At 48.9% G+C, this 25,694-nt stretch overlaps 1 protein-coding gene across 1 annotated transcript in view; it reads left to right on the forward strand.

Moving 5' to 3' along the window:
- The window catches only part of SLC12A8 (solute carrier family 12 member 8), a gene marked incomplete at both ends in the record, with an annotated part of 45,358 nt that overhangs the window by 87 nt on the left and 19,577 nt on the right, over window positions 1-25,694 (forward strand). The window contains 4 exons of the mRNA XM_084209027.1: window positions 724-870; window positions 3,706-3,897; window positions 6,095-6,326; window positions 22,051-22,164. Of these exons, the coding sequence (XP_084065153.1) occupies window positions 724-870; window positions 3,706-3,897; window positions 6,095-6,326; window positions 22,051-22,164 (685 nt within the window). The remainder of the gene's footprint in view (window positions 1-723; window positions 871-3,705; window positions 3,898-6,094; window positions 6,327-22,050; window positions 22,165-25,694) is intronic.

The following is a 25,694-nucleotide window of genomic DNA, read 5'->3' on the forward strand; positions in this document are numbered from 1 at the left end:
TCCTTTCCCAAATTTCTGTCTCCATGGCCTCTGCACTCTTGGTCACCTCTCTGCAAGGGAACAGGAGTGAAGTAACAAAACTGCCCTTTGCTCTGCTGTTTATATCTGAGGTTATGGCTTAGAAAGGGAAAGAAGAGACTCGATTTCCAGAGGGAAAGGGGAAGCAGTTCCATAGGAAAGCTGCAGTTTCCCTGGAGTTTCAGATCTTGGTTCCAGCAACTCATTCCCCAAGACCCAGAGCCCCATGTCTCCTTGAGAAGCAAAGGGTCCTGATCAGATACGGCTGTGACGGGAAAACCATCTTAACCTACTCTGTTGGTCCCAGCTGGTTTGTCATATCCTCTAAGGGACTTCTCCCCTGCCCTGAGAACCCTGCTTGCCTTGGAGTGTTTGGAAGGGACAGGAGGAGAAGCACGGTGTGTAGCTGCAGGCTCTGTGAAGGACCCTGGAATGGTGGTTTTGGTTCATGCATTGGGGTTAATTCACTGAGGCTCTGTTGCTGCTTATCCTACAAGAATATAAACAGGGTATTGTAGGAGCCATCTCTTTCAGGGCCCAGGCATCCCAACAGCCTGACAGCCCCTTACCTTAGGGACAGCTTGCAGCAAAAGAGTGTCTCAGCAGCTGTTTGTGTCCACCCCCCGTTGGTGGCTGGCTGTGGCACCCCTTGTGCAGCCTGCCCATAAAACTGAGAGGTAAACCCCAGGCTTTGCTTTTCTCTAGGTATCTCAAACACAGACCAAGCCCTGGTGGAAGATCCAGCTGTTTGTATGGGAGCCAGTGCTTTTTGGAACGTGGGATGGGGTCTTCACCTCCTGCATGATCAACATTTTTGGAGTGGTTCTTTTCCTGAGGACGGGATGGCTTGTGGTGAGCAAGTGCTGACTTGGTTGAAAGTTTGAAAAGATATTTTCATCTTCCCTCCCTTGCCTTGTATCCGTCACCACCCAAGGGTTTTGGATTCTATGCTCTTCGTTGGAGAAGTTGCTCATGGCCTCTGGTATTTTGTAGCCTTTCAAAAAGTTCCACGAAAATGTGCAGCTGAAGTGATCTTTGTGAGTGGTTTCCTATCTTAGCTGTGATCTTTGTGAGTGGTTTCCTATCTTAGCTTTCAGAAAAAGAAAGGAAAACACAACAACCAACCTTGACAACAAACAGGGACACCCTTCTGTCGTATTGTTGAGGAGAAATTAGCACTTTTCCAGGTAAAGCCACTCACCCATCTTCTCAACTGAAGGAGGTCTCTTCCAAACATGCCAGTGTTGGAGTTCCTGATTTTTTGAATGGGGAATCCTCAGTCAGGTGGAATTATCATTGCTATCAAAGGATCTTCCACTGCTGGGTCCTTAATAGTATCTCTGAGGGTCAGAGCCTGGAATACTGTCCCTTCCTGGTGCAAAATATTCTGTTATGCCTCAAAATTTCCCCTTAGAAGAAGAAAAGCTTCCCCAGGGATGGATGGGATTTGAGCTTCAGGCAGAGTTTTTGTCACAGGCACGGTGGACACCTTCCAAAAGGAGCAGGAAGACACTGGCACTCTGCACTGAAAATTGCTTTGCTGGAGGTGTTGATGGGAGCTGCAGTTGCTGTGGTGGAGAAGTTGGGATGATTTTTTAGCTTCCTTTTCCTTCTGATTTTATTTCCTCCACATCTCCTTTGAAAGCAAGTTACTTCTGGAGCAAACACAAATATAAACAAAGCCAGTAAATGAAAGAAAAACAGAACCAGCTGGAAGCTAGCATGAAAGGGAAGGGAGGAGAAGTCAGGGTTGGCAGAGAGCTCCCCTGGCAGAGGACAGTCATATGTCAAGCTATTCCCAGAGTCAGGCTTTTGCTATAAATTTCCAGAGCTGGAGCTGGGGCTGGTGAAGCTTTGCAGTTCCAGGGGACCTCATCTTGCTGAAATGTTCAACAGGGATTGCTGCTGCACTAACCCCTTCCAGCATGCATGCATAAATAAGCATCAGGGCTTAATGGGGGCTTTTTCTTCCCACTTTCTCTGCTTGCTATTGTTGCTGTGAGTCCAGCATTCCCCCTCGGTCTCAGTGTTAACCCTTTATTCTGTAGGAACCATTGGATTGCCCATTAACAGCTGCCATAGCCTGGCACCACCTTTCTGGGAAAGCCCAAGGCTAAGTGAATGTTTGCATATGTTTGCTTTTTTTTTCTTTAACTGAAGCATATAATGTTTATTAACCGTTTAACCTGGGGTAAGCAGCTGAAGAAAAAGAACAATTGTGCTTTTAAAAAGAAGTGTGGGGTTTGGGTGGGCTGTGGTGCTGACCCAACCACAGCTGTGTTTATAGCAATCCTTGGCTCTGTTCCCCACTGACCAGATAACAGCCATGTCAAAGGCAGCAGGATGCTGAACCAAAATAGGATTTTATGATGATACCAACATCCTGGACATGTTTCTCTTTTTTTTCACAAAAAAAAAGAGAAAAGGAAAAAGAATCTGGGATTTCAACCAACCCCAGAGCAGGGAAGCAACGGTGATAAAAACTACATCATGGCTAGCATGACCTCAGAGATGAGCATTGCTGGAAAGAGGGGATATGGACATGGCCTGGAATAGGGGTAAAAGGAAGGGAAGCCAGATGTTAACAAAGCCCTGGGCACTGGAGGAGCCTTCTGGTTCTGTGCACTGGCCTGAGTGATTTGTCAGCAGGGGAAGGTGGGCTGGAGCACGAGGGAAAACTCCTGACCCTGGAAAATAAATTACAGCCATGTGCAAGTGAGTGGGAAGGTCCTGAGCTCAGAAGAGTTCTTAAATTCTTTTGGAGGTACCAAGCACCTTTTCTTTCTGAAAATCTGACCCTAAATGGCAAACTGAACCCCTCCAAAGAAAGGGGTTGTGCTGGCATTTAAATTTGCCAACGGGGACCTGCAGCTGTGTTTGTTCAGAGACCTCTTTGCCACACAGCAGCGGGTGCAGCAGCTCCTCCTGGAGCCTCCCTCTGCCCCAGGCAGGAAGGACTGGGTTTTTTTTCTGTGGGGCTGAATCCTGTGCAGAAAAGTCTCCTGAGGCCAGGCAGGGTGAGAGCCACCTGCCCCTCTGAGCACACCCCCGGGTAAGGGCCGGCACTGGCTGCTTTGTGAGAGCATTATTTATCTTCCACGCTGCCTTGCCTTTGGGGTTTTGTTCTTTGGCATCTCATTGTTTGCAGGGATCAGAGCTTTCAAAGGTAAATGTTCTGAAAAATTAAAATGCGAGCTCGATGCTGTTAATAAATCAGTCGTTGCAAATCCCATGGGTTCAATTTTGAAACTGCTTTTTGTTATGAAAGTGTTTTGGGTGTTTTTTTTTTTAGGCATGTCATTCTAAACCATGCAGACAAGCAGTGATCCCCTGACTGTGGTGGCTGAATCATTGTTTGACCTCATTCCTTTTAAACCAGTGGACAAAATCAGTGATTCATGGAGGAGCCCATTGACAGAGCAGAACCTGCTCATGCAAAGGTCTGCCCAGCCCCAGGCTCCAGGACAAGACGGGTTCTCATCAAAGGGGTGCTAATAAAGGCTCTAAATTTGGCAATCAATTACGTTAATTAGACAAGTAGGGGGGTCTGTGTGTGTTTCTTTTAATCTGTAATGACTCCAGATCCATAGTTCACTAGTGGCTAGAGGTGGTAAGTTCTTATTCTGTCCCAGCAGATTGGTGTGAATTAATCTTTATTTGATTTTTTGGATTTTTTTTTCATTCCAGGGAAACACTGGCATTGTAATGGGCATGTTTCTGGTGTCCTTTGTCATTCTGGTTGCCCTGGTGACAGTCCTGTCTGGAATTGGGGTGTGTGAGAAGTGCAGCATTGGAAGTGGAGGAGTCTACTCCATGATTTCTACTGTCCTTGGAGGTCAAGTAGGGGGCACCATTGGCCTCCTTTACATTTTTGGCCAGGTAATTTTAAAAAGTTATTCAAAGAAAGTTTGGAAACTTTGCAATGCAAATTTTAATCTTGTGCTGTCCTGCTGCAGAAAGCAATATTTCAAGTGAAATCTGGGTAATGCAGCGTGGGAGAGCACCACAGGGAGCAAGCCTGTGCATGGCAAGGTGCTGCCTGGCATGGGGCACCCTGCTGGAGGAGCTGAGTGTCTGGACAAGCCATGCAGGACACGTCCTCCCATCCCAAACTACCCCCATTGCCAGGACATGCCCTTGCTGGTGGGCGACTGAAATCAAACGGAGCAGGAGAGGCCAGGGTGGCCAAGCAAAGCTCAGTGAGCGGCTGTGGACTGGCAGGTTGGTCTTGGCATGCTCCATGTACCCTTAGGGATGGGGCAAGCCTTGGCTGCTTCTCTGTGGGAGCCAGCAGAAGTGGAGCTGGTGTGGGAGGAGAGCTGGGCACAGCTAATTGACTTCTTGTGAGCCAAAAGTCACAGTTCTGGATTTTCTGAAAGATCCCAAGGAGCTGTTGGGGGGGTGAGGCACAAAAATACACAAGTAGTCTACAAAAAGAATGGAAAATAATCACTTAAACCTACAGTAACTTAACCCTCTCCCCCCATAAAGATGTTATGAACAGTATAAAATGTGGTGAGCAGAGGAGCGTTTTTATGGAGGTTTGTTTTTAACTGACTGGCTTACAGCAATCTCCAAAACCCCTGAACAGCCCCCAAACCAAAAATAATCCCCTCTTCTCCTTTCACTCCAGATTAAAAGCAAGTGTCCATAAAACACGAACTGAACCCAGGCACAAGCCAAGATATGGAAATGGGCCACACATGAGAATCCTTCCTGTCAGATTTTCCACTCTTGCTCTCTGAGAGGATCCCATCTGGGAAAGCAATCAGGTTCCAGCCTGTCCTGAGGGTCGTAAAAGCTGGGCTGCAGCAGCCCTGGCCCCTGGCTTGGCATCCTGTGTGCACAGGGGCTGGGAGCTGGCAGCTCACTTAAAATCACTTTGCCTGCTCCCAAAAGCTGCTGATGCCTTTCCTTTCTCAGCTCTGCTTTCTGCCCAACGTGCCCTGCACCAGCTGCAGGCTGATCCTCTGCTCCAGGATGCTCAGGGGTGCTGTAACCTCTGCCCTAAGGCAGCTGCTGCCAGAAATGGGGTGCTCCCTGTTCCCTGTTCTCGCTGGGGCGATGGGGAATGACTGGCTGTAGACCCTCAGGGTGCAGCTCCCCTGATCCAGGTGTCTGCCTGGAAGGGAATCCCCCCGGATCTCCAAGCTGTTGGTGCCCGACTCTGAACATCTGCATGCCATCAGCCTTGCTGAAAACCACACCAACCCTGCAGCTCCTGGGGATGGGCAGGTTGTCCTGAGCAGCCTCAGTGGAGCAGTGCTGGCTCAGTCCCAGGTGGGGGATCTGCAGGGAATGAGGGCTCTGCTCCTGCTGTCTTTTGTCCCTTCCAGTCGTGTGGGAGCTGCACATCCCTCAGCTGTGCACTGGGATGGTGGGGTTGCTGGACCCAAGGTCACACCAGCCATATCAAATGCAGCTGTCTGCCCTGACCTGCTTTTCCAGGGATGCCATGCACTGGAAGGGCTGTTGCTGGAATGTCAGCTGGCAGGAATTTCTGGAGTGAAACCTCCTGGTGTTTTGGGTTGTTGTGCTGCAGTGGTGTTTGAGCCTGTGCTGCAGATGTCCTGTCCTGCAGGCTCTCAGCCCCAGAGTGTGTCCTGTCCTGCTGCAAGGCAAACAGGCAGCTTTCCTGGGAGCCCAGGGAGGCATGGCTCCCACAGCCTGCTCTCCTCCAAAGGGCAGCCTCCATTCCAGCAGCGAGATGGGGAGCCCGAGAAACATCAGAGTTTGCGTCCAAATTAAACCCTGAGTTAAAAATAACCCCCAGGAGGCAGTGAAGGGGGAAACAAACTGCTGCTCTTCAGGCAGGTGTTGAGCTGGGACCCTTTCCTCCGGAGAAACAGAAGAGGGGAAGAACCAGAGGTTGACTCATCCTTTTCTCTCAGAGGAGCCGGTGTGGTTTCTCCTGGAGAGTTGTTGCAGTGGAACCCAGCCTTCCCTGTCTGCCCAATCACTGCCAAAAGCTCTGTCTGTCTGTCTGTCTGTCTGAACAGAGCCTCCCCAGCCTGGCATGGGGCTGTGGATGGGATCCCTTTTTCTCTGTGGGCACTCACCGAGCCCTGTCCCTCAGTGTGTTGCAGGTGCCATGTACATCACTGGCTTTGCAGAGTCCATTGCAGGCGTCCTGAGCCTCAGCAACATCTGGGCAGTGCGGGGCATCTCCCTGGCTGTCCTGCTCGGCCTGCTGGGGATCAATTTGGCTGGGGTGAAGTGGATCATCAGGCTCCAGCTCCTGCTGCTCTTCCTGCTGGCTGTCTCAACACTGGACTTTGTCATTGGGTCCTTTACACATCTTGATCCAGGTAAAACTGGGGGTTCACTGCATGGGGGTCAGCAGGGATTAGTTCCTGGGGTTTTCTCCTTAGCTGTGTTTGTGAAGTGACACTCACTTGGACAGTGGCAGGGCTCAGAGCTTCCAGATGTGTCTGTCCCTGTCCTTTGGTACTGGTCTTTTAGAGACAAGCCATAATTTCGCAAGGAGTGTTTCCAGAGCATGACCAAAGATGCCTTATTAATTTAAGTGTTTAACCCCAGGGGCTGAACTCTCAATTTCTGCTCCTGTTATGTTTCACTTGGAGGTTTTCTAACAACAGAGAGCATCTGTGTCTGCAGTGTTCTTTGTAGCCTTCTGCTGCCTGACTCAGCACTGTGCCTGTGGAAAAGGAGGATTGTGAATTTGAGCCTTGGGGATCTTGTCTGGACGCCTTGAGGTCCCTTGGACCCGGCTGTGCCGTGCCCTCTGCTGGGTCTGCTGGCCAGGGCTGTGTCCGAGCAGGGAGCTGGGCGAGGGCAGGGCACTGCTGGGCTCTCCAGGACCCACGAGTGGGAGTTCTCCCGCTGGCTTTTCCCAGCCTGAGCTCAGCCTGCAGTGACAGCTCCAGCTCAGGCAAGGGGAGGTTCAGGGCTCCCTCCTGCAGCCCTGCTCACACCAAGCCCAGTTCCCTTTCTTCTGTCTGTTTGCTAACGCATTTCAGGGCGATAATGAAGTGCAATTAGCTGAGTAAACAGAAGGTGTCACCTTTTTCTTGGCTTCCTCTGTGTCCAGCAGCACCTTGGGGGGTGGCAAGTGACCTACTAAAGTGAGTTTAAGGAAAGGTCTTCAGTTTTCCTTGGCAGCTGTGATCCAGCAGCTGGGCTGGGGAGCGGGAGGTGTCATGTGGGCACTGGCAGCACCGATGGCACAAGTGTCATTCATGCTGCTGCTTTATTTTGTGCTGCTGCTGTGGTGTGCAGGGATGGTGGTGTGGGGACAGAAGCAGCTGCCAGACAGAGCCTCATGGAAAGGCATTTACACTTTCTATTTAGCATGTAGGAAATGCCCCAAATGAGAGCCCGTGAAAGTTTCAGCCTACTTGGAAATGAGAAAGAAGCAGGGACAGTTGTGTTGCTGCGGTGTGTTTTGCAGAGAGAGCAAGTGACCTGCTCCAAACAGCTGTGTTCCCTAGGAAGTTGTTTTCTAGAGGAAACGGGGCTGGGGGGAATGTGTTGGAGTTTTGTTGTGCTCCTAGTAGGCCTTCCTAATAGTAGAGAAAAATGAATACTGGAGGTGAGACCAGGTAGTAGGAAAGTGAACACAGGACCAGGAGGCAAGAATTAAAGGAATACAAACGTCAGCAGGAAACATGCCCGAGTGGAGGCCACCGCAGTTGTCTTTGATTTCCTCCACTGCCGAGCACCGTCATTTTCTTCTGTCAGAAAATAGAGACAGGAAGGGAAAGGAGGCGGCTGAGCATGGCAGATGCTGCAGTTCAGCCAAGGCTGACTAACGAGAGGAGGGCTCCTGGAAGGAATGAGGCTGATGGTCCCGACCCGAGCCCTGCCGGCGCCCCGGAGCAGCTGCCCTGGGCTGGGACAGCCGCGGGTGGCGGCGCTGCCACGGCCCCGGTGTGAGCGCTGCCTCCCCGCAGCCCGGGCCGGGGCATCCTCCGAGCGCTGCATTTCCCCAGAAGGCCTCTGAGCGGTGTGTCAGCACCGAGGGTGAGCGCCGGGCTCCGAGGAGCCTCCTCCCGCTGGGCTGCCGCTTTCTGTGCCGCACGGATGGATGGATGGATGGATGGATGGATGGATGGATGGATGGATGGATGGATGGATGGATGCCTGTCTCTTGGGATGGCACCCACCAGCAGAGCATCCCTCCTGCGAGGAGCCTGCAGGTGGGACACGCAGGTGGTGCTGCAGCTCCAGCCTCCAGAGGCAGCTGGTGACGAGGGCAGGGTGCTGTGCACCGAAGCCCAGCAGCAGGGGAAGCATTTGGGAGCCCTTTGGGGTGGGCACGCCGCTGATCAGCCCTCAGAAGTGTGCAGGGGCTTTCAGTTTGGTTCTGTGGCCGCAGCAGGAGCTGAGATGCAAAGGCAGCAGGCAGGGAGAGGTGGTTTTTGAGGCTGGAGCTGCGAGCTGGATTGTAGCTGACAGCTTGTCTGGGTCATGTCCTTGTTTTATGGCAGGTTTATGGGGTTTCAGTTCACAGCCTTGGGTCTCAGTCTCTGACCCTGTAAAATGGGCCTTGTGCAGCCATCCTGCCTTTTCTGCCACGGCAGCCTTTTCCCTCACTGAACATTTCCAAGTGCTGCGCAGCCACGAAGGGACTGCACATCTGCCAAGCAGCAGTTGCTTGAATTTAAATAATCTCCAGGAATGCCTGTCCATCTTGAAGGTCTTAACTGGCTGCCTTTGTGTGGCTGGGCTGGGTGGAGTCCCCTGCTCTTCTCCCCATTCCCGCAGCTCACACCCAGGCACACACCAAATCGGATATTGTCCAAGCACTCACTCCCTTCCTGTGGTTTGCCTTTATTTTTAGTCTGAGGACGGAGCATGTTTACACAAAAGGGGGCTTCTCAGCAGGGCTTCCTGCTGCTCTTTCTCCTTTTTTTTTCCTCTCTCTTGCTGTGGCTTGCTCATGCTCCAAGAGCCAGCTGGGCTCCTGCAGCCAGGAGCAGGGGCTGGAGGAGCTGAGTGCCTCCAGCAGGCAGGGAGTGCTCTGGGTCACTTGTTCAGACACTGCTGACCCCTCTGGGCCTGCAAGCCTGCTTGCTGCCAGGCTACCCTGTCCCTCTGCCTGGCCCCCAGGGCTTTTGCTCCTTTCCACAGGCTGCTTGCAGGGTGGGGTGGGACTGGCTGATTGTTTGGAGTTAATCCTAAATCCTCCCTTGGCTCCAGCTGGCACTTCCCCTGGGGCTTGGTCACGGTCCCAGGCTGGGATCTCGGCCAAGGGTGGGTAGCAAGGAGAGGGGCTCCCTGTTCTGTCTGAGAACCAGCCTCCTTGAGCTGCCTCTGGCCACTCAGCCTGAAGTTCAGTTCCTCCTCCGGGAACAGAGACCCCCGTGCTCCTTCCTTCAGACAGGAGACATCCCTATTCCCTTTCTCCCTCGTGTTTTTAGCAAACCTAACACAGGTGAATTGAAATCAGTCAGTGCTCGACTTTTCAACCCATCACCAAGACCCGGCACTAGCTACGAATTTTCATAGTAGCAATGCAGGGTTGTTTTGGCTTGTGTGTGTCTGTATTTTAATGGTGGAGGTCCATACCTCAACATCAACCTGAGTTATTTCGGGAGGAGCGGTGAAAGCAGAGGAGAGGATGCTCCTCTCCCTGACCAGTTTCTCAGAACAGTATGTGAAACTTTTTTAGCCTTTTCACATCCTGAACATTAGAGTCACGGAAAAAAGGAGATAAGCCGTCCGTTAATGCCCACTATTTTATTTTCCTAGCATATCTCTGCTAATTTTTGTGTAGGGTGACTCCCAAATACTCCCTTTCAATGAGGCGCCTGCTTTCCTGTTTTGGCAGTGGCTCCCAGGTGCCCTGTGAAAGCAGAGGGGGGGCACCCCCGGCAGGAGGGATGGTGTTAATTTGGTTGTGCTTTGATGGGGAGATGAAAGGAGTCCCAAGAGGCCCAACAGCAGCCTCTTAAATGCCCGGTGGGGGTGAGAAATAAATGATCTTGTTAGTAATTCAGTAATTGTGTCCCCTTGGGCTGGGATTCCCCGGTCCTGCAGTAGGTGGTACCACGTGGCTGGGGTGAGCGTGGAGCTTGGCTGTGTGGGGCTGAACCCCTCTCCTCAGGCTGGGAAATCTGGGTAGTGCCTTTCTCAGGGATGCAGGGAGGTTTGAAAAGCATATTGCTGTCAGGGTGCTTCTGCTTGGGATTATTTTCCATGCAAACCACATCCTTCGTGTCACCCGCTTGGGTTTCAGCTTCCCTAAGCTGCTCACACAGACCCCAGAAAACTCATTTATCATCTTCATGTATTCCTCTGAGGACAAGTGCTTTGGAGGATTCATCCCCCTCCAATGTTCTATGGCCGAGCTGGGGAGCTGATGCTGTCCTGTGGGTACCACTGGTGAGGATTTGTGGGAGATGAGTTTTGCCTGGAGCTGCTCCAGCAGACAGGGAACCTGCAATTGTTGAAGTGATTTATGTATATAGACACTCTGGTGTTGTAAAGATGCCTCAAATGCTGCCTCTGGGGCCTCGATGGACTGAATTAATTAAAAATATTCCCAGAGATGGAATAGGAAAGTGATCAAAGCATCCTAATCAGGGGCTTCTGCTTGGTTCTGGGTTGTTTTATTTTATTTTTGGGCATAAGGGGTGTGCCCCAGTATCATAAGAGAGGGTGCAGGAAGGATGTGTGTGTCAAAAGATGGTCTGCAGCAAATCCCAGAGGCTTTATCCAGGCTGATTGCTGACTTCCTGGCCTGAGACACATCTGGAAACTGGCATCAAATCCCAAGCAGAAATCACCGTGCGAGCGGCAGCAGAAAAAAAAGTAAAATCCCACTTTGCTACTGCACAAGGTACACACCGTGGTGAATAAAGGCAGGAGGCTGCTAATTCACTCTTTATTTATTAAAAAACATGGGATTGCTTTTCCCAGGTTTTTCCAATTATAGTGCATTGAATGGCCCTGACATCACTCTTGAGTCGGGGCCAGCCTATTCAACAGTCTGGCGAAGACATTTATTAACTGGTTACCTGCCAATTGTCTGGGCTAGGAGCTGCGGGACAGATGTGTTTTGGAAAGTGATAACATTGTTAGAGGCCTTATTTAGATAGTGAGAGGAAAGCTACAGCACTCTGTCCAGGTTCTCTGAAGTAGGTATTTAAAGCAGTTTATTTAGAAGAAAAAAACCAGAGCGGCTAGCTTGAGATGCAGCCCTGTTTGTAGGTAGGTTTTCACGGTGTTTCCCTGCTGGAGGACATCCAGCGGTAGCACTGCGTTGAGGAGCAGCAGCCTCGATTGCTGCAGATGTTCAGGTGCCAGCACAGCTGCCGTGCCCCGGGGCTGGGGCTGGCATCTGCCGAGCCCCCCGGGATTCCCGAGCCGCCCCGAGGCATCTGCCAGGAGGTGGGCACGGAGGGAGGAGGGCTCCGGGTCTGCGGGTCCTGCCCTGCCCTCCTGCACCTCCTGGGCTGCGCTGGGCACATCCAATCTGCTCCTAAAAAATTCCAGTGGTGGATCTTTTGCTGCATCCTTGGGGCACCCTGCTCTAGTCACAGCTATGCCAGGTTTATCTCCTCTTCCTGCAGCCTAAACCCACTGTTTTGGGTCTCTTGAGGGCTTGGCACAATCTGTTGTCCTTCCTTTTTGCATTGAACCAGCTTGGTTGGAAGATCTCTGGTGCTCTTCGGTCTTCTCTGGGCAGCTCCATCTGAGCAGCCATGGGAGTGAGCAGCCCTGTGCCACGAGCTGCTGAGGATGAGCAGAGCCCTGAGACCCTAAAATGTGACACCGAATGGGGCTGTCCTGTACTGGCTGGCCCTGGAGCCAGGAGAGGGCTTGCTGAGGTTCTTACAGGTTTAAGCTTGCTCAGTAGGTGATAGAGTTCCTGATGTACACAGGAGGTTTTGTACACACTGATTTAACCTTTAATTGATTCACTGTTTCCCTGTGAAGCAATGCTAAGCTCATCTGCCTAGAACTTGTAAATAAATCCTGAGACACCTTGGCTGGTTTTGTTCCCTGCTAGACTCTGCCTTTATGTGGGCTTTCCCCATCCACCCCTCCCATAAAACCTCCTGTGCAGGCCCTCCTTCAGCAGCAACTTGTTTAATTCTACAGAGCTAATGAAACTCACTGGTTTGAGGAAGATGTATAATCATCCCACAATTTCTCCCTCTCTCCTCATTGCTGTGTTTGGATGGGACAGCTTTATATAATTGTACTGATTTTTTTTTCCTCTTTTTTTTTTTTTTTGGTGGAACCATATAATAGTTTTCAAATGATGGAGATCTTTTGCCTCTTCTTTTTTTCATTCCCTCAAGTGTTTAATTCCAATCACAGTTCAGCTGTGCCCTGAATCAGCTTTCCTTATTTAGAGATTTTATTTATTAAGATAACTTCTAGACATTAGATTCTTCCTCCAGCCACTTCACTTCTAGTTTGGATTTCTCTCCTAGGCTAAAGAGAAAACTTTGTGTGGGATAGGTCCTTATCTGCTCTTCATCCACTCTCCTGGCTTGTGTTAACAATTTTTGGCCTTTTTTGCCTGGAAGTAAGGGATTTTATCCTGGTTGTACCTGGTGGCTCAGTGGTTCTTTCTGGTTTTCTTTTTCACCGTAAGGGGGAAAATTATCCATTGAAAAATTGATTTTTTTAGGGAAAATGTATTCTATGACATACACAGAATTAAATTAATAGTTTCAAACAAGCAAACAAAAAATCCTTTTAGGTGACAACATCTTGCTCAACCTTTCCAAAATCAAATGCTGTTTGGTTTGATTTGCTTTCTGAAGCCAGACTTAAGGCTGTAGCTCTGTGTGTGTTGCATATAGAGGATAATAAAAACCTTCCAAAAATAAAAACAAGCTATCCTTTTAGACACAAAATTAAAAGGCAACAAAAGGAATAGTTTTCTTTTGAAGTACCACTGTCATGTGGATAACATATCCATAATTTATTGTGGGAAGCTGGGAGCATGGGATGCTGTAGTCATGAGGGTGGCAGAAGGCCTATGGCAGGATCTGCTGGATTAAGTTGTATCATCTTTCCTTTGAAAGATGGGGATTTGATCAGGATGGTTTGGGCTTTGTCCCAGACAATACACAGAGTGGCTCTGAGATGGAGGGGAGGTCACTCCAAAGTCCAAAGGATGTGTGTCATCACCACTGAACTGCCACTCATTTTCCTCCAATTGTTGTGCCTTGACTCAGCCGAAATTCTGATCTCTCCAGCCTAGGGCTTTTCACTGGAGAAGTTCTTCAGAGCCTCCCACAGCTGGGCACTCTGGGCATGACTTCCAAGAAATACCATTCTGTAATTGATAATGATACCACATTGATGAAAACTATTTTCCTGGAAGAAGGATGGAGAAAGGGACACGGTACTCCTTGTCCTCTTTGCAATGAATAAAATAATTTTTGCCAGCTGCTTTAAATACCACAGAATAAGCCAGGCTGAAAATACCACATCAGAGAAATCAAATACTAATGGAAGGATTTATATATTACAGCAAGTCTAGTGCTCAGCATTAAATAATGCAAAACATAAGAAGAATTTAAAAAGTTGAAACACCTGTGTTAAAATATTTTTTTTTCTCCTAACCAGAATTTCAGAGTTTCTAACTGCAGAAAATGTTCATTTTCTGGCTTTTTTTTTTTTTGGAAAAAAAATTATTAAACCCCACCAACCTGTAGAGACAAAGTGCCAAAGAGCTCTACTAGCTACTTTCACATTCCTAAGTTTTCCTTTATTGAAGCAGTGCTTTTGTGATGAGGAGCTGTCTGTGCAGGCTCAGAGTGTGCTCTTGTGTACGTTAGTGGTTTTCCACTTTCCCCAGAAGCTGAGGCAGAGATAAAGCAGGCGCAGGGGAGCTGGGCAGAAATTAGCATTTCCTCCCAGCCCGTCCAGTCCTGCAGGAGATGTGTTGTGGCTGGGGGGAGCTTGGGGGAAGCGTAGGCTGTCTCCTGATCTGAGAGAGGTGACAGCATCCTGCAGATGAAAATTGCTCCATTAGCTAAAGACAAACATCGGAGACAGATTTAAGCAGCTCCCTTTGTTTATTCTGCCTTTTATGCTATTTTTAGCCCCCGGTGCTGCAGGTCCATTGCCTTCAGGGAGAGGAGGTGCTCGTGGCCTGATGCTCATGGCTGGGATGCTCCACGGGGAGACGGGGGGTGCAGTTACCAAAAATGATAAATAAAGGGATGATGACGCTTTTTTACTCCAGGTTTCCTCAAACAGATCGGCCCTGGCGCTTCTGCTCCAGTTTTTCCTGCTCGCCTGAGGATATTCAGAGCAGAGATCCCGTGTGCCCCCAGGCCTCCTCTAACACAGCAGAGCATTGCACTGGCTGATGCCAAGCCTCTTTCCAAGAAGCATCCTGCGGCAGGCTGAGCTGCAGGACGCGCTGCCGAACCCCTGAGCGATTTAAGAAGAGGTCGCCCGGGGTGCTTTCCCTCGACAGCGCTGTCAGCATCCCCGCTTGCTCATCTGTCTGCCCGGCTGAGCTGTGTTTGTGCCCGGGGGTGATTCCCCGCCCTGCAGCGGGACGCCCGTCCCGGGGCCGCTCCTGCCCTCGGGGACACCCGAATCCCCCGGGATTGTCCCTGCCGCTGCTGGCGGGGATGCGCAGGGGCGGCGGAGGGTGGTTTTGGGGAGAGGGCTAACGGTGGGATCCCCCGGAGCCCCCAGCAGCAGGAAGCCGCATTGTGTGTTGACTTTAAACAGGAGGTTTGGGAGATCAGCTCTGGAGCAGAAAACAGGGACTCGGGAGGAACAAACACTCGCTGCTTCAGAAGGGCGGCGATTTCCTTTCGGGTAAACACGTCATTAATCTCAGGGAGCACATTCTTTTCCATCCAAAGATAAGGGATTCCAGTTGCCTTTCTCAGGGCTTGGCCTTTTTAGACTGTTTTAACTGTGGCTTTCGCTCCTTCAATTACAGACTGTACAGACTCTCTCTTTTTAGGTTTGCCGGCTTTATTGTGGGTGCAGAGAAAGTATTGGGCAAGGGAACTCCTTCCCTGCTTTCTTTAAATTTGCTCTAATCCTTCCTCCCTGCCACCCTCTTGCCAAACTTTTTCCCCACTAAAACCTGTCTATTTTTTGCTACTTGCAGCTCTGACGAATTTGAAACGTAAATGTGATTGTCCTGATTCATGAAACAATCTTCCCAGTGCTGATGATAAAATAGGAGCTTATTTGTTCACAAGTGGAAAAATAGCAACGAGCTTCTCTCCCCACCCTGGGCTGCCTCTCACTGCTCAGCTTTGCTTTGGCCCTTTTGACCTGCTGGGAGGTGTGGGGCAATGCTGGCTGTGGCAATTTTCAGCTGGCATCCTTCTGACACATTGTGGGGTCACAGCAGTGGCAGAGGTGCTGCTTTCCCTTCTGCTCCCTGTGGGGCTTGGGGTCTGTGGTCACTCTGAGCCCTTTTAAACATTGATGTGTTTAACTGGCATTCAGGGATGAAATTATAGAGGGAATTGAGTCTCTGCATTCTTACCTCCTCTCCCAATACTTTCTGCTAAGGGCTGCCAACAGCAACATGGGTTGGGGTGGGGTAGAGCAGGAGCTGAGGAGCTCCCACATCCTGCATCTCTCAGTGCCCTGGCAGCTCAGGCAGATGCTCTGCAGCCTTTCTGCACTGTCAGTGTGGCCACATGCTGATGTGTTAATTGTGTAATTTTTATCTCTGCATAATCATTGACCCGCATGTGTTCAATACAAAAATTCCTCTCTATTTTTTTCCCTTTCCCAGTTTGAGTTCCTTAAAGCAGAAATACTGAGACTGTGGGAGCTGCCTGCAGGCAGGATATGGTCCTGAGAACTGAGATGAAGCAAAGTCATGACATCATTTGTGACATATGGAGAGGGAATGATCCTGTGTTTGCTCTTTCTGTCTGGGCTGGGCTGCACATGCCCCAGCTGTGGAGCTGTGCTGCTGCCCACAAATCCAACGTGGGGCTGGTGTGCTCCTGGCTTGCAGGACATGTGCAGTGCTGCATGCTGACTCACCTGGCACAGGTGTTGCACTGGAGCTGCAGAAAAAGGCAGCCTGGGTTTGGTGCATGTGGTCCCTGGGTAGGTGAGTCCAGCAGTAGCTGATGGGAGACAGGAGCATCAGTCTCATCAGTTTGCCCCATATCCTCAAGATCTGCTCCCCTGCAGCTCTTCTCTTTTCCTTCTGCTTCTTCCAAGTCTTCCAGCCAAAACCTGTCTATCCAAAGGTGAAGCAGGAGATGTCCTGGAAGGTGTTAAAACATTTTTGTATTTCTTTACAAGTTCAGCAAAGGTCATGTTTATTCTCTGCTCTTGTCAGCACAGCTCTGCCACCCAACGCCCTCTGCTTCCATGACTCATCAGTTCCCTCACCATTCTCTTGGAGAACTGGGACTTTTTGGTGAAAATCTGTAAATGCATCCTGCAGGTTGAGTGTCAGCCCACAGCAAGCTGAGCAGTGGGCTGGCAGCACGAGAAAACCACCACACTGTCCTCTCTCCACCTCCAGCATTACTGCCCTCTGCCTGTTTTCCTTCCCAAACTTTCCACATTTTTCTCATACATTTCTGCCTCACCTGACCTGTACCAGGCTGGCAGCTGTAGGGCAGTTCCTGGGATCAGCAGTGGTAGTGTTGGACTCGTCTGGGAAAAAATATTGTGAGAACCTTGGGAGCTGGAGCTGGGTAGTTGTGGAGGCATGGCTACAGAAAGAGGCCAGCCTTGGAAGAGCTTGGGAATGTGATTGTTAATGCTGGTGTTAAATGAGCCCGAACACAGGAAGCCAGGTGCGTGCATGGAGGGATGTGGAGGCTTGAGACTGCACTGCTTTGATTGATTTATTTATCATTCTGTTGGGAAAGGTGATTCAAGTGTCATTTGTGACCCTGGTGCCCTCTTCATGCCTCTTTGGTTATGCCAATCCACTGGAGAGGTGCACCATTTTCAGTGCCCATTGCTGGGTGTGCTGTGTGGCACTGCAGGGCTGTGGTCAGCTGGACCCATGTCATTTTCTGGCCCATCCAGCACTTCACTGAGGAAATCCAGAGCCATCCAGAGCGTGGCTGTGCTGGTGCACAGCGTCTTTCAGAACTGTTGCATCAAATGATCCTGTGCTGTTTGTTGCCTGAAGTTAAATTTCAGTGTTTGCATGGGGGAGTGGGGGAAACAGAGAGATAAAGTCCTTGGGGTTTGGGCACCATTCATGGCTTTGCACCCATCTCTTCACATCCACAGTTCCTGTGTGGGTGGTGAACCCTGTGTATCTGCAATTGCTCACTGAGATGCTGAAAAACCTATTGCTGCTGGTGCTTTGGCATCCAAATTTTACTTCATTTAAGCCAGCCACGCCTAACTTTCCTTTGACAAGTGAATATGCTGCTCTCATGTGATATGCTGTGGGTTGTATGTGTGTTTGGGGGAGTTTGGTCACCACCAGACTATGGGTGAGCTTGTTCTGCAGGCAGGAGAAGAATTTGTACTTCAGGGGCTTTTGGGGGGAGAATTTCACTCCTTCCCTGCTGTAGAGCACTCCAGCCTATGTAGGAATTAATTTGGTTTAGGACACCCAACAGTCACCTGATAGACCACAACCTCTGAGAGTTACCAGCCTGACAGAGCTTGACTTGCCCGTGGGGGAGTCAACAGCTCAGAAGTTCTGGGCTTGAACCTTGCCCTCAGCTAAGAGTTTGGAGGAGGAAAATGTAAGCATGTGGTTGGTGGGGAGTGGAACTTTGTCTTACTGCAGAGGTACGTGTTCAGATGAGGATGGCACGGCAGGGCCAGGCTGTGGGGACCAATCCTGTTTTCTCCACAGTGGTGTGCTCAGATATCTGCAGCACCCACCAGGATCCTGTTCTGGGAGTGTGCTTGGACTGGCATCCAAGGCAAACAGCTGGAATTCAGAAGTTATGCCAGAAGGGTTTAGTGGTGGAAGAAGAAATGGGAAAAAGATAGAGAGCAGAGATAATTATGCCAAGGATATATAATTATTCTTTGGCACTCCATGTCTTATGCATCACACAGGATCCTGAAAATGCTGAGGTCAGACCTGGGAAATGTGCTGCAAGACAAACACTTCCAGCTGTTCCCCTGAAAGCAAATCTCAGCAAGTACCTTCCAGGAGGGAATGTGTGGGCTCACTTATTTTGGAAAAGAAAAGAAATGTCACCATTTCAAGCCTTCACCATTCACCTTTGTAATTAAAATCTCTAATCACAAGCAGAGTGCAATATGGGACTGTCTTCAGGGAGCTGTTTCTTAAGGTGGTTTTCCATTTTTGCACTATTTAGCCCCTGCCTCGGTGCCAGGCTTTACTTAACCTTAAGCTTGTGAACAGGCTTATTGAATTTGGCCAAGACTTAACTAATCTGTAATGAGCTCCAGGTTGCCTGGAACTTGGCAGTGCTGCTGTGCTCTGTGCTGTTGCATAATGGCCTGACCCTGTGTAACCACAGCTTCTCCTTGAGCCCCTTCTCCAACCTCTCTGAGTTCCCATTCTGGGCTCCGTGGAGGGGCTGCCCTCATAAGGGGAGTCCTGAGTGCCAAAAACCTCGTGCTTTCATGCTCTTCCACAGGGTGAGAGGTGGGGGAAAGCACAAGAAAAGCCCAAACCTGCTGGGGAAGAGAGGGATGCAGCAGTGCAAGAAGATGAAAGCTGGTGCCTCCTCCCTGGCATGTGTGATGGATAGAAAGACATCAGAGTTGTGACCATCTTCTTCCTCCTCCTCCTCTGGCTACATTGGGCTGGTGTGCAGCCTCCTGGGGTCCCCCTGCGCAGGTGAATGGAGGATACTTGTCCTGAAAGCTCTTCCATTTCAAACTTGTCAGGTGGTTTTTACTGTTTATTACACCATTTTAGTAAGAGCAACTGGAAGGACTTGATTTGTGAAGAATCACAGGAATAGCTCAGATGTTGCTCTAAGTAATTTTTCCCCCTTTTGTTTATTTAGATCAGCTCAACCACTTGAGAAATGCATTTCTCAATTTCTACTTATTGAGTATCTAATGATGAAAATAAATTGTTACTGCTCTTTATTGTGCATTTCCCATAAGGCTGACACGGCACAGAGAAGGAACTGGATTTTTTTTCTTCTAGCATGACACAGGGAAGATTGTTTATAGCACTTCAGCTCCAGCCCTCTGCAAGCCAGCTGAGAGCAGCATCATTAAAGGCAGGATTTAAAGGCTGTGGGGTTGCATAAATTGATTGAGAGCAAAATTTTTCAGACAAACATTTTGTAATGAACAAGGAGGGAGCAATCTGGTTTGGAAAAGAGAAAGGAGAAAAAGATCTCCTCACAGAAAAAATGTATAAAATGATCTTGCCTCGTTTGAAGATCAGAGTGCCAAATATAGACCCGATTGCATTTCCTTCCCTCCTCCTTCCGAAGCTCGTCCTTTTGAAGTGCACTTTCCATGGGATGTGGATAATTGACTCTGCAAACAACTGACCCAGGGCTCTGCTGGTTTCACCGATCTGTCTCAGTTGCTGATTCCTGTTTTGTTTTGGATGATTTTCAGCCCAATTGCCCCGTCAGCTACAATTAGTGGCATTAATATTAATAAGCTGAAAGGTCACAGATGTCTTGCACTGGTCACAGGCACGTGGGCAAGCAGGAGATGCTCCCAGCATGTTGTCCTCAGCCCCATGCTCATGTGCCCCGAAATTGATGGTGACTGCAGATCCTAGTCTGATCAAAAGGGATGTGAGGTTTGCTTCACAGGAGGGTGATTGAGTGAGAAATGAGGGTGCAATGACAACTAACATTTGGATGAACTTCTCTTTAATTAGTCAAGAAGGTTCCTGGTTTCTGTGTACAGGGGAAATGTGGAATGGCCTCTCACCTGCCAGAGCTGTGAGGAGAGGAAGCAGAAGTGGGATAACGTTGTAGGCACATCCTGTGGCTCTTTCAACAAATCCATGGCTGTTGTTTTCTGTGGTGCCAGTGACATCTGCCACGGCTTTGGGCTTTTGTCTCCTCCACTGAGGATTTCCAGCTAGGGGAATAAAGTAGGAAAGAGAACAAGGTACAAATGAATGGAGCACTGGGGGATCATTTGATTTCTCAAGGTTGATAGGGGTCAGAGGCACACAGGTGGAGGTCAGACACTGGGCTCGTGGGTCCTGTGGTCAGTGTGGGGCCATAATATGGCCAAAATGGTACCACAGAAAACTGTTTGTAGTCTGTTTGTTCACGGGTCTGCACACTTGGCCTTTTGTACGAGGAAGGAAACAAAAGGCACCCAAAGCGCCTCATTTGAATTATACAGCCCCAAAACACCTTTGGAAGACCCTGGTTGGAGATGGTTTACTTACAAAGCAGGACGCTGTGCCTGGTGAGGTTCTGCAACAGTCTGGTTTTGGTCTGATGCTATTTGGCATTTCTCTTAACTTCCTGGAGGGTGGAAAAGGGAAAGTGCAGATTCACTCTGAGCATGAACCCCAGCTGGGAAGAGCTTGCAGCAGCCTGGCAGAGAGGGTCAGGATTTCAGATGGCCTCCACAAACTGGGCAAGTGTATGGAAAGGACAATTTGTGATTAGAGAAAACCTGACTGATAGGAATATGTGAGAGTAAATTGTCAAGAGAGGCTAGAGTTCACTTCACAGGAGATTTTTGTGCATCAGTGGGGCAAACTTTTATCAAGTGGCATAGATGTATTTGATGCTGCTGCTTCAAAGCTCTGGTTGGAGAAGGTGTGCAGATCTTCATGGCATGAGATGAGTATTTTGTTCACTTTTAAAATGAAAAATTAACATTTCTCTGAGGAGCATATACTTGGTGAAAAATCCCTTGGCCAAGGACCACCATTTTCCTTAACCAGTTTGGTGGGAGCTCGGCAGACATGTGCTGGGCTGCTGTAAGCATCAATTCTGGTTGAAGTCACATAGTTCTGGACTTATAGGAACATACAGCCTTCACAAATTCCCCCTCTACTTCTCCAGAAACTGCACTTTCTGCAGACATCTGTGAGGTCCAGAGGTCAGTGTGTTGCACTGAGCTTGTTCCCTGTAAGTCTCATCTGGAACTTGTTCCTAGCAAAGAGAGCTAGTGCTTTTACAAAGCCTAGCAGCAGGAGACCTCTTCTATCAGTGTGTTTCCATCCATGTTTGGGCAACACAATGAATGCAGATGTAGTAGGAAACTTTTGATTATCTGTAGGGTTTTCTGTGAAAACTTCAAAGCTCTGTGGTTAGTTATATTCTGAGACTTTAAATGGATATGTCTTGTGCTCAGAGGTCTGATTTAATGTTCTGGTCTAATCTATTGTCCAAACATCATTAATGTTGTCTTTGAGGCATGGGACAGCTTTGATGGAGTCTTTTTTTAATTTCTGGCCATCACCCTGTGCGGCCATAAACAACATCCTGCCTGCTAATGAGAAAATTCAAGTTATTGGAGTCACATGTCTTGTGGAAATAGATTGTAGTGGCAGGAGAAAAAAAGGAACCGACTTTGCTCACCTTCCATCCCCAGCTGGCATAAGCATTTGGATTACTGACAGGGAGGAGCAGTTTCCAGAGATTAAGATACTCCATCAAAAAGCAGCGTTGCCTGTTAAAAATGAAATTATTATTTAATAGTCACACTCATTAATTCCTTAACCTGCTTTTGTGAGTTATCTTTTCCGTCTATAAGCATCGAGAACCTTTCCTAATTAATGCTTTGCATGCCAGCTGTCAGGCTTAACCCTTTATAACAAATTGAGGTCTGTGGAAGGATTCCAGCCATCTTTCAAGTGTGCAGTGAGGGAGTAGGATCCTCCATTTACATACCCAGTCAACCAGGTGCTTGACATTGGTACCCCACCCATCCCCTTCCCCCCTCCCCTGTCTTCTGTAAAACTTGTTTGGAAAGCAAAACTTGTGTGTGTGACCTTAGAAGGACGGGGCAGGAGTGGCAGCCCTGGTTTCTGCCTTTTCCCCCACCGTATAAGTCGATGTTCATCCTCTCAGGTGGTCCTTGGAGGCAGCCCCGGCAGGAGCATGTGTTTGGAGGGGGGTGGTCGCTGGGGGCAGCTGGGGGGGCTCCTGCAGCCCTGGGGGTTCCTGGGGCTCTCCTCTCACCTCTGTGTCTCCACAGAGCACGGCTTCGTCGGCTACTCCCAAGAGCTGATGTTCAACAACACCCTGCCAGACTACAGCCAGGGGGAGTCCTTCTTCACGGTTTTTGGAGTGTTTTTCCCTGCTGCCACAGGTACAGTTAAGTTTTATCCTCGTCCTTTTTTCCTCCGCAGGAACATCTCCGAGATGAGCAGAGGCAAGGGGGGCTCCTCTGGGCTGTGAGCAGGACTGCACTTGGCCGTAGCAGACCCAGGTGGTCAATTCAAGTGTTCAGGCTTCCCTCCAGCATCTCAAATTTTTTCACTCCTGTCTTGTTCGCTTGAACGTGTGCTTCTGTCTCTGTGGTTAGAAACTGTCGGTGAGCTCTGTGGGTTGATGTGGTCCTGTGAATCCTCCCCTGCCAAGGACGAGGCTCAGGCACTGATCTTGGCCTGTGCTGTCAGGGCAGAAGGCATCAAGCCTATCTGAAGGAACTGACCATGATTTATCAAATCAGATGAGCTTTATGACTTTAGAGCACTGGGAGAGTGGGAAGAGCACAGGAGGGAGTTCTCTCCATCCTTACCTTAGCAGGGGGCTGAGCTGGGCTGATGCCATTGCCCATGATGGACCCACCCCTCACTGCGTGGTGCCACAGGTTCATCCTTGTATGTCAGCAGAGCTCATATTAATGAGCTTAATTAGACACCTTCATATCATCCATTCCCTTAAATTACCAGGAAGATGCATGTCCCCTTTCCAGAGCTGACAATCTCCAGTGGGAATGCAGTAACTATCAGCTGAAGTTACAATACCTTTTGTTGATGCTGGGTGTTTTAAGCTATAAAAAGTACTGATTATAAGCAGTTTCCATAGTGATGAATCCTTGGATTATAGAACGAATTTTCAGAGGATCAGCTCTAAGCAACTCACTGGAAGTTGCAGAATTGCTGCGGTACAGGGAGACAAATGAAAGTGTTTTGTGAAACAGGGGACTAGAGGAATGGTTGGGTAGCAGAAGTCACTTTGTCAGGTGCACCTAGGGCAGGACTTCAAATTTGTCTTTGAGATCCTCTCTCCCACCTTATCAGGTTAGCTATTACCTCGGTAGACTTCCTCCTGGAAAGCTCCCCTTCCTGAACTATTGGCACCACAGAGATGTCTTCTGCTCTCTTTTTTGTTGTCATTTTTGATTGGCCCAAGTGAGTCCCCAAGAGGAAAAAAACTTTCTTATGAGCTCTGTCACTGGTGTAGGAAAGCAGGTTGTTTTCTGGTTCCTTGGTCATGGAAGAAGGAACAGTGTGCAGAAAATGACTGTGATTAGCCATATTAAGTGATTTTTTGTCACTGCTAATGCTTGGCTGCTAGGAAGAATGCCAAAGCTAGTAGATACAATTTGTTTAAAGCCCTGGCAGCCTGTTGCTCTGTTTAGTTAGCAGTAGTAATACCAGTAGTAATGTCAAACATTCTCTGAAAACACAGTTTGGGATGATGCATAATTACTTTGGTTGTTAGCACAGCTTTTTCATGTGTTCTTTTTAATTGCTTTGTTATTTACTGGATTTAAATTATTCCTTCAGAGTAGCAGTGTCAGTGGTACCCTATAACATCACTATCACTCCTGTCACTGCTGTGTGGAGCACTGTGGACTTCAGGAGCCTCATAAAATGCAGGACTGTGTTTGGTGCTCTCCATGGAAGAGGTTATGGTCTGATTAAGAAATTTCTAGGATGGGAATGAAGACTTCTCTGCTGCCAGTGCTGCTGCTTCAGGGCAGGCAGCGTGATGCAGAGAGCGAGCAAGTGGCACTGAGGAATGGCAGGGACAGGCTAGCCCTGCTCCCAGGCTGTCCCCTCCAGCCTGTGGTCCTCCCCAGCACCCACCTCAGTGGCATCCACCTCTGCTGGAACCCCCACAGGGACCTGGTTGAAGCACTGGAAGCAAAATCCTTTGCCTTAAGATACAAATTTGGTTTCAATATGCTCTTTAGTTTTGAGGGGTTACATTGAGCCAGTTTGAAACAGTTCTTTCACCCACAGCAACGTTCTGTTTATCTTTAATTATAAAATGTTGTGTTTACTATTTTTAGTTTGTAGCATGTGCTAGCTTACAATTTAAGATGCTATTTTGATAACAAAGTTTTAAAAAAAGAATATTTCGGAAATTGTGAAACAAATTGTTTGGGCCTTTTGAGATGAAATGTTCCTCTTTGAAGTGAAACTATTTTGATCTCTTCAGGATAGACTTCTTCCTCTGTCTCTGAGATGGCTATCTGAATTCAACCAGTTTGAGTTTGGTCTCTGGGATATATGAAAAGTGTCTGTAGGTTGCCCATTTCCACCAGACAGGGCAGTGAAACAGAAATGTCTGAGATGCAGGCTGGTACTGTAACAGCAAAGAGGGGCAGCCCCTTCCCCTCTTTGAAGGGAGCAGGACCTGTGGGAAGGCCCTTGCCAGGACCAAACAGGCAGGAAGTAGGAGCAGCTGGGACATGCTTCCACTGACAGGCATAGGATGGTAATCCCAGCCTTTTGCAGACCAGCAGCATCATGCTGCCTCCTGGGAGCATCCTCCTCGGGGGGTTTTGCTCCAGGTCAGGCTGTCTTCTCAGTTTCTCTGTGTTTTTTTGGTATGACTGCAGCAATGCAAGTGAAGTCACCCCAGTTTTATGGCTGAGCGCTGGTAAGCAGAGGCTGGTCTGTTTGCTACCTGTGCAATAGCTGTTTAAACCATTTCAGCTGGATGTTCAGTGCAGCTGGCCTAATTCCCCCAAGTTTGTTATTTCATCATAGGGAAGTAGCCAAGGGATCCAAAACATACATCCAGAGCTGGCCTAAATGGGAGAGTATGGGCACGGAAGACTGGGATTTGCTGGCTTCAGTCAAAAGACTGAAATATAGCTGTGGAAGATGTGAACATGCCCCTACAGAGGTGCTGTGCATCAGCCAGCTGTTCTTCTGCATGTTTGTAAATACCTTCTCACTGCACACATTTTGCTGCTGTGCTCTGAACACTTGGATACCCACCCAGCCAGGGCTTTTCAACAGGGAGGGAGTCTCAGGGGCAGCCTGCCCACAGCCAGCTCCCAGCAGCAGCCATGCAGCCGTCAGTGCATTTTAAAATTAAGATAAATGCTGTTTCTGTTGTGCAAAAAATGTTTTTCTACTAAATCCCCAAGGTCTTCTGTCTAATGAAAGAAGTGTGTTGTCTTGTGATAGAAGAAAGTAAGATGTCATTTGAAGCAGCGTTAGTGGAAAATATCACTGCACAGAAACCAGTTCTGAAATAAACCATATCTGGCACTTGCAAAACGACAGCAAATAGATTTAGAAGTTTTGGGCTAAGTTATCAGATGATGTAAACTGGCACAACTCCATTGAAGTCCATGGCAAGGTGCCAGCTTACATCAGCGGAGAAATTGGCCCTTTAAAAAAATTAGCTACAAGCCTTATCTAAGATTTTCCATTCTTCACCTCCTGGGCGAAGGGAAAAAACCCACCTTTTCTATTTTATAATGTGCTCACTGAAAAATGCACTGGGTGTTTGCAAGAGTGATCGTGTCTGCAGCCATAAACCATGGCTGGTGGGGCTGGTGGCTGTGCCTGACACACAGTGTAGGTGGTCCCCTCATGCACACATCCACCCCCTGGATGATGCCCAGGGCCAGATTACACTGGGAATAGC

The sequence above is a fragment of the Fringilla coelebs genome (genome assembly GCF_963513975.1).
Source record: "Fringilla coelebs genome assembly, chromosome: 7".
In the NCBI taxonomy this organism is placed as follows: Eukaryota; Metazoa; Chordata; class Aves; order Passeriformes; family Fringillidae; genus Fringilla; species Fringilla coelebs.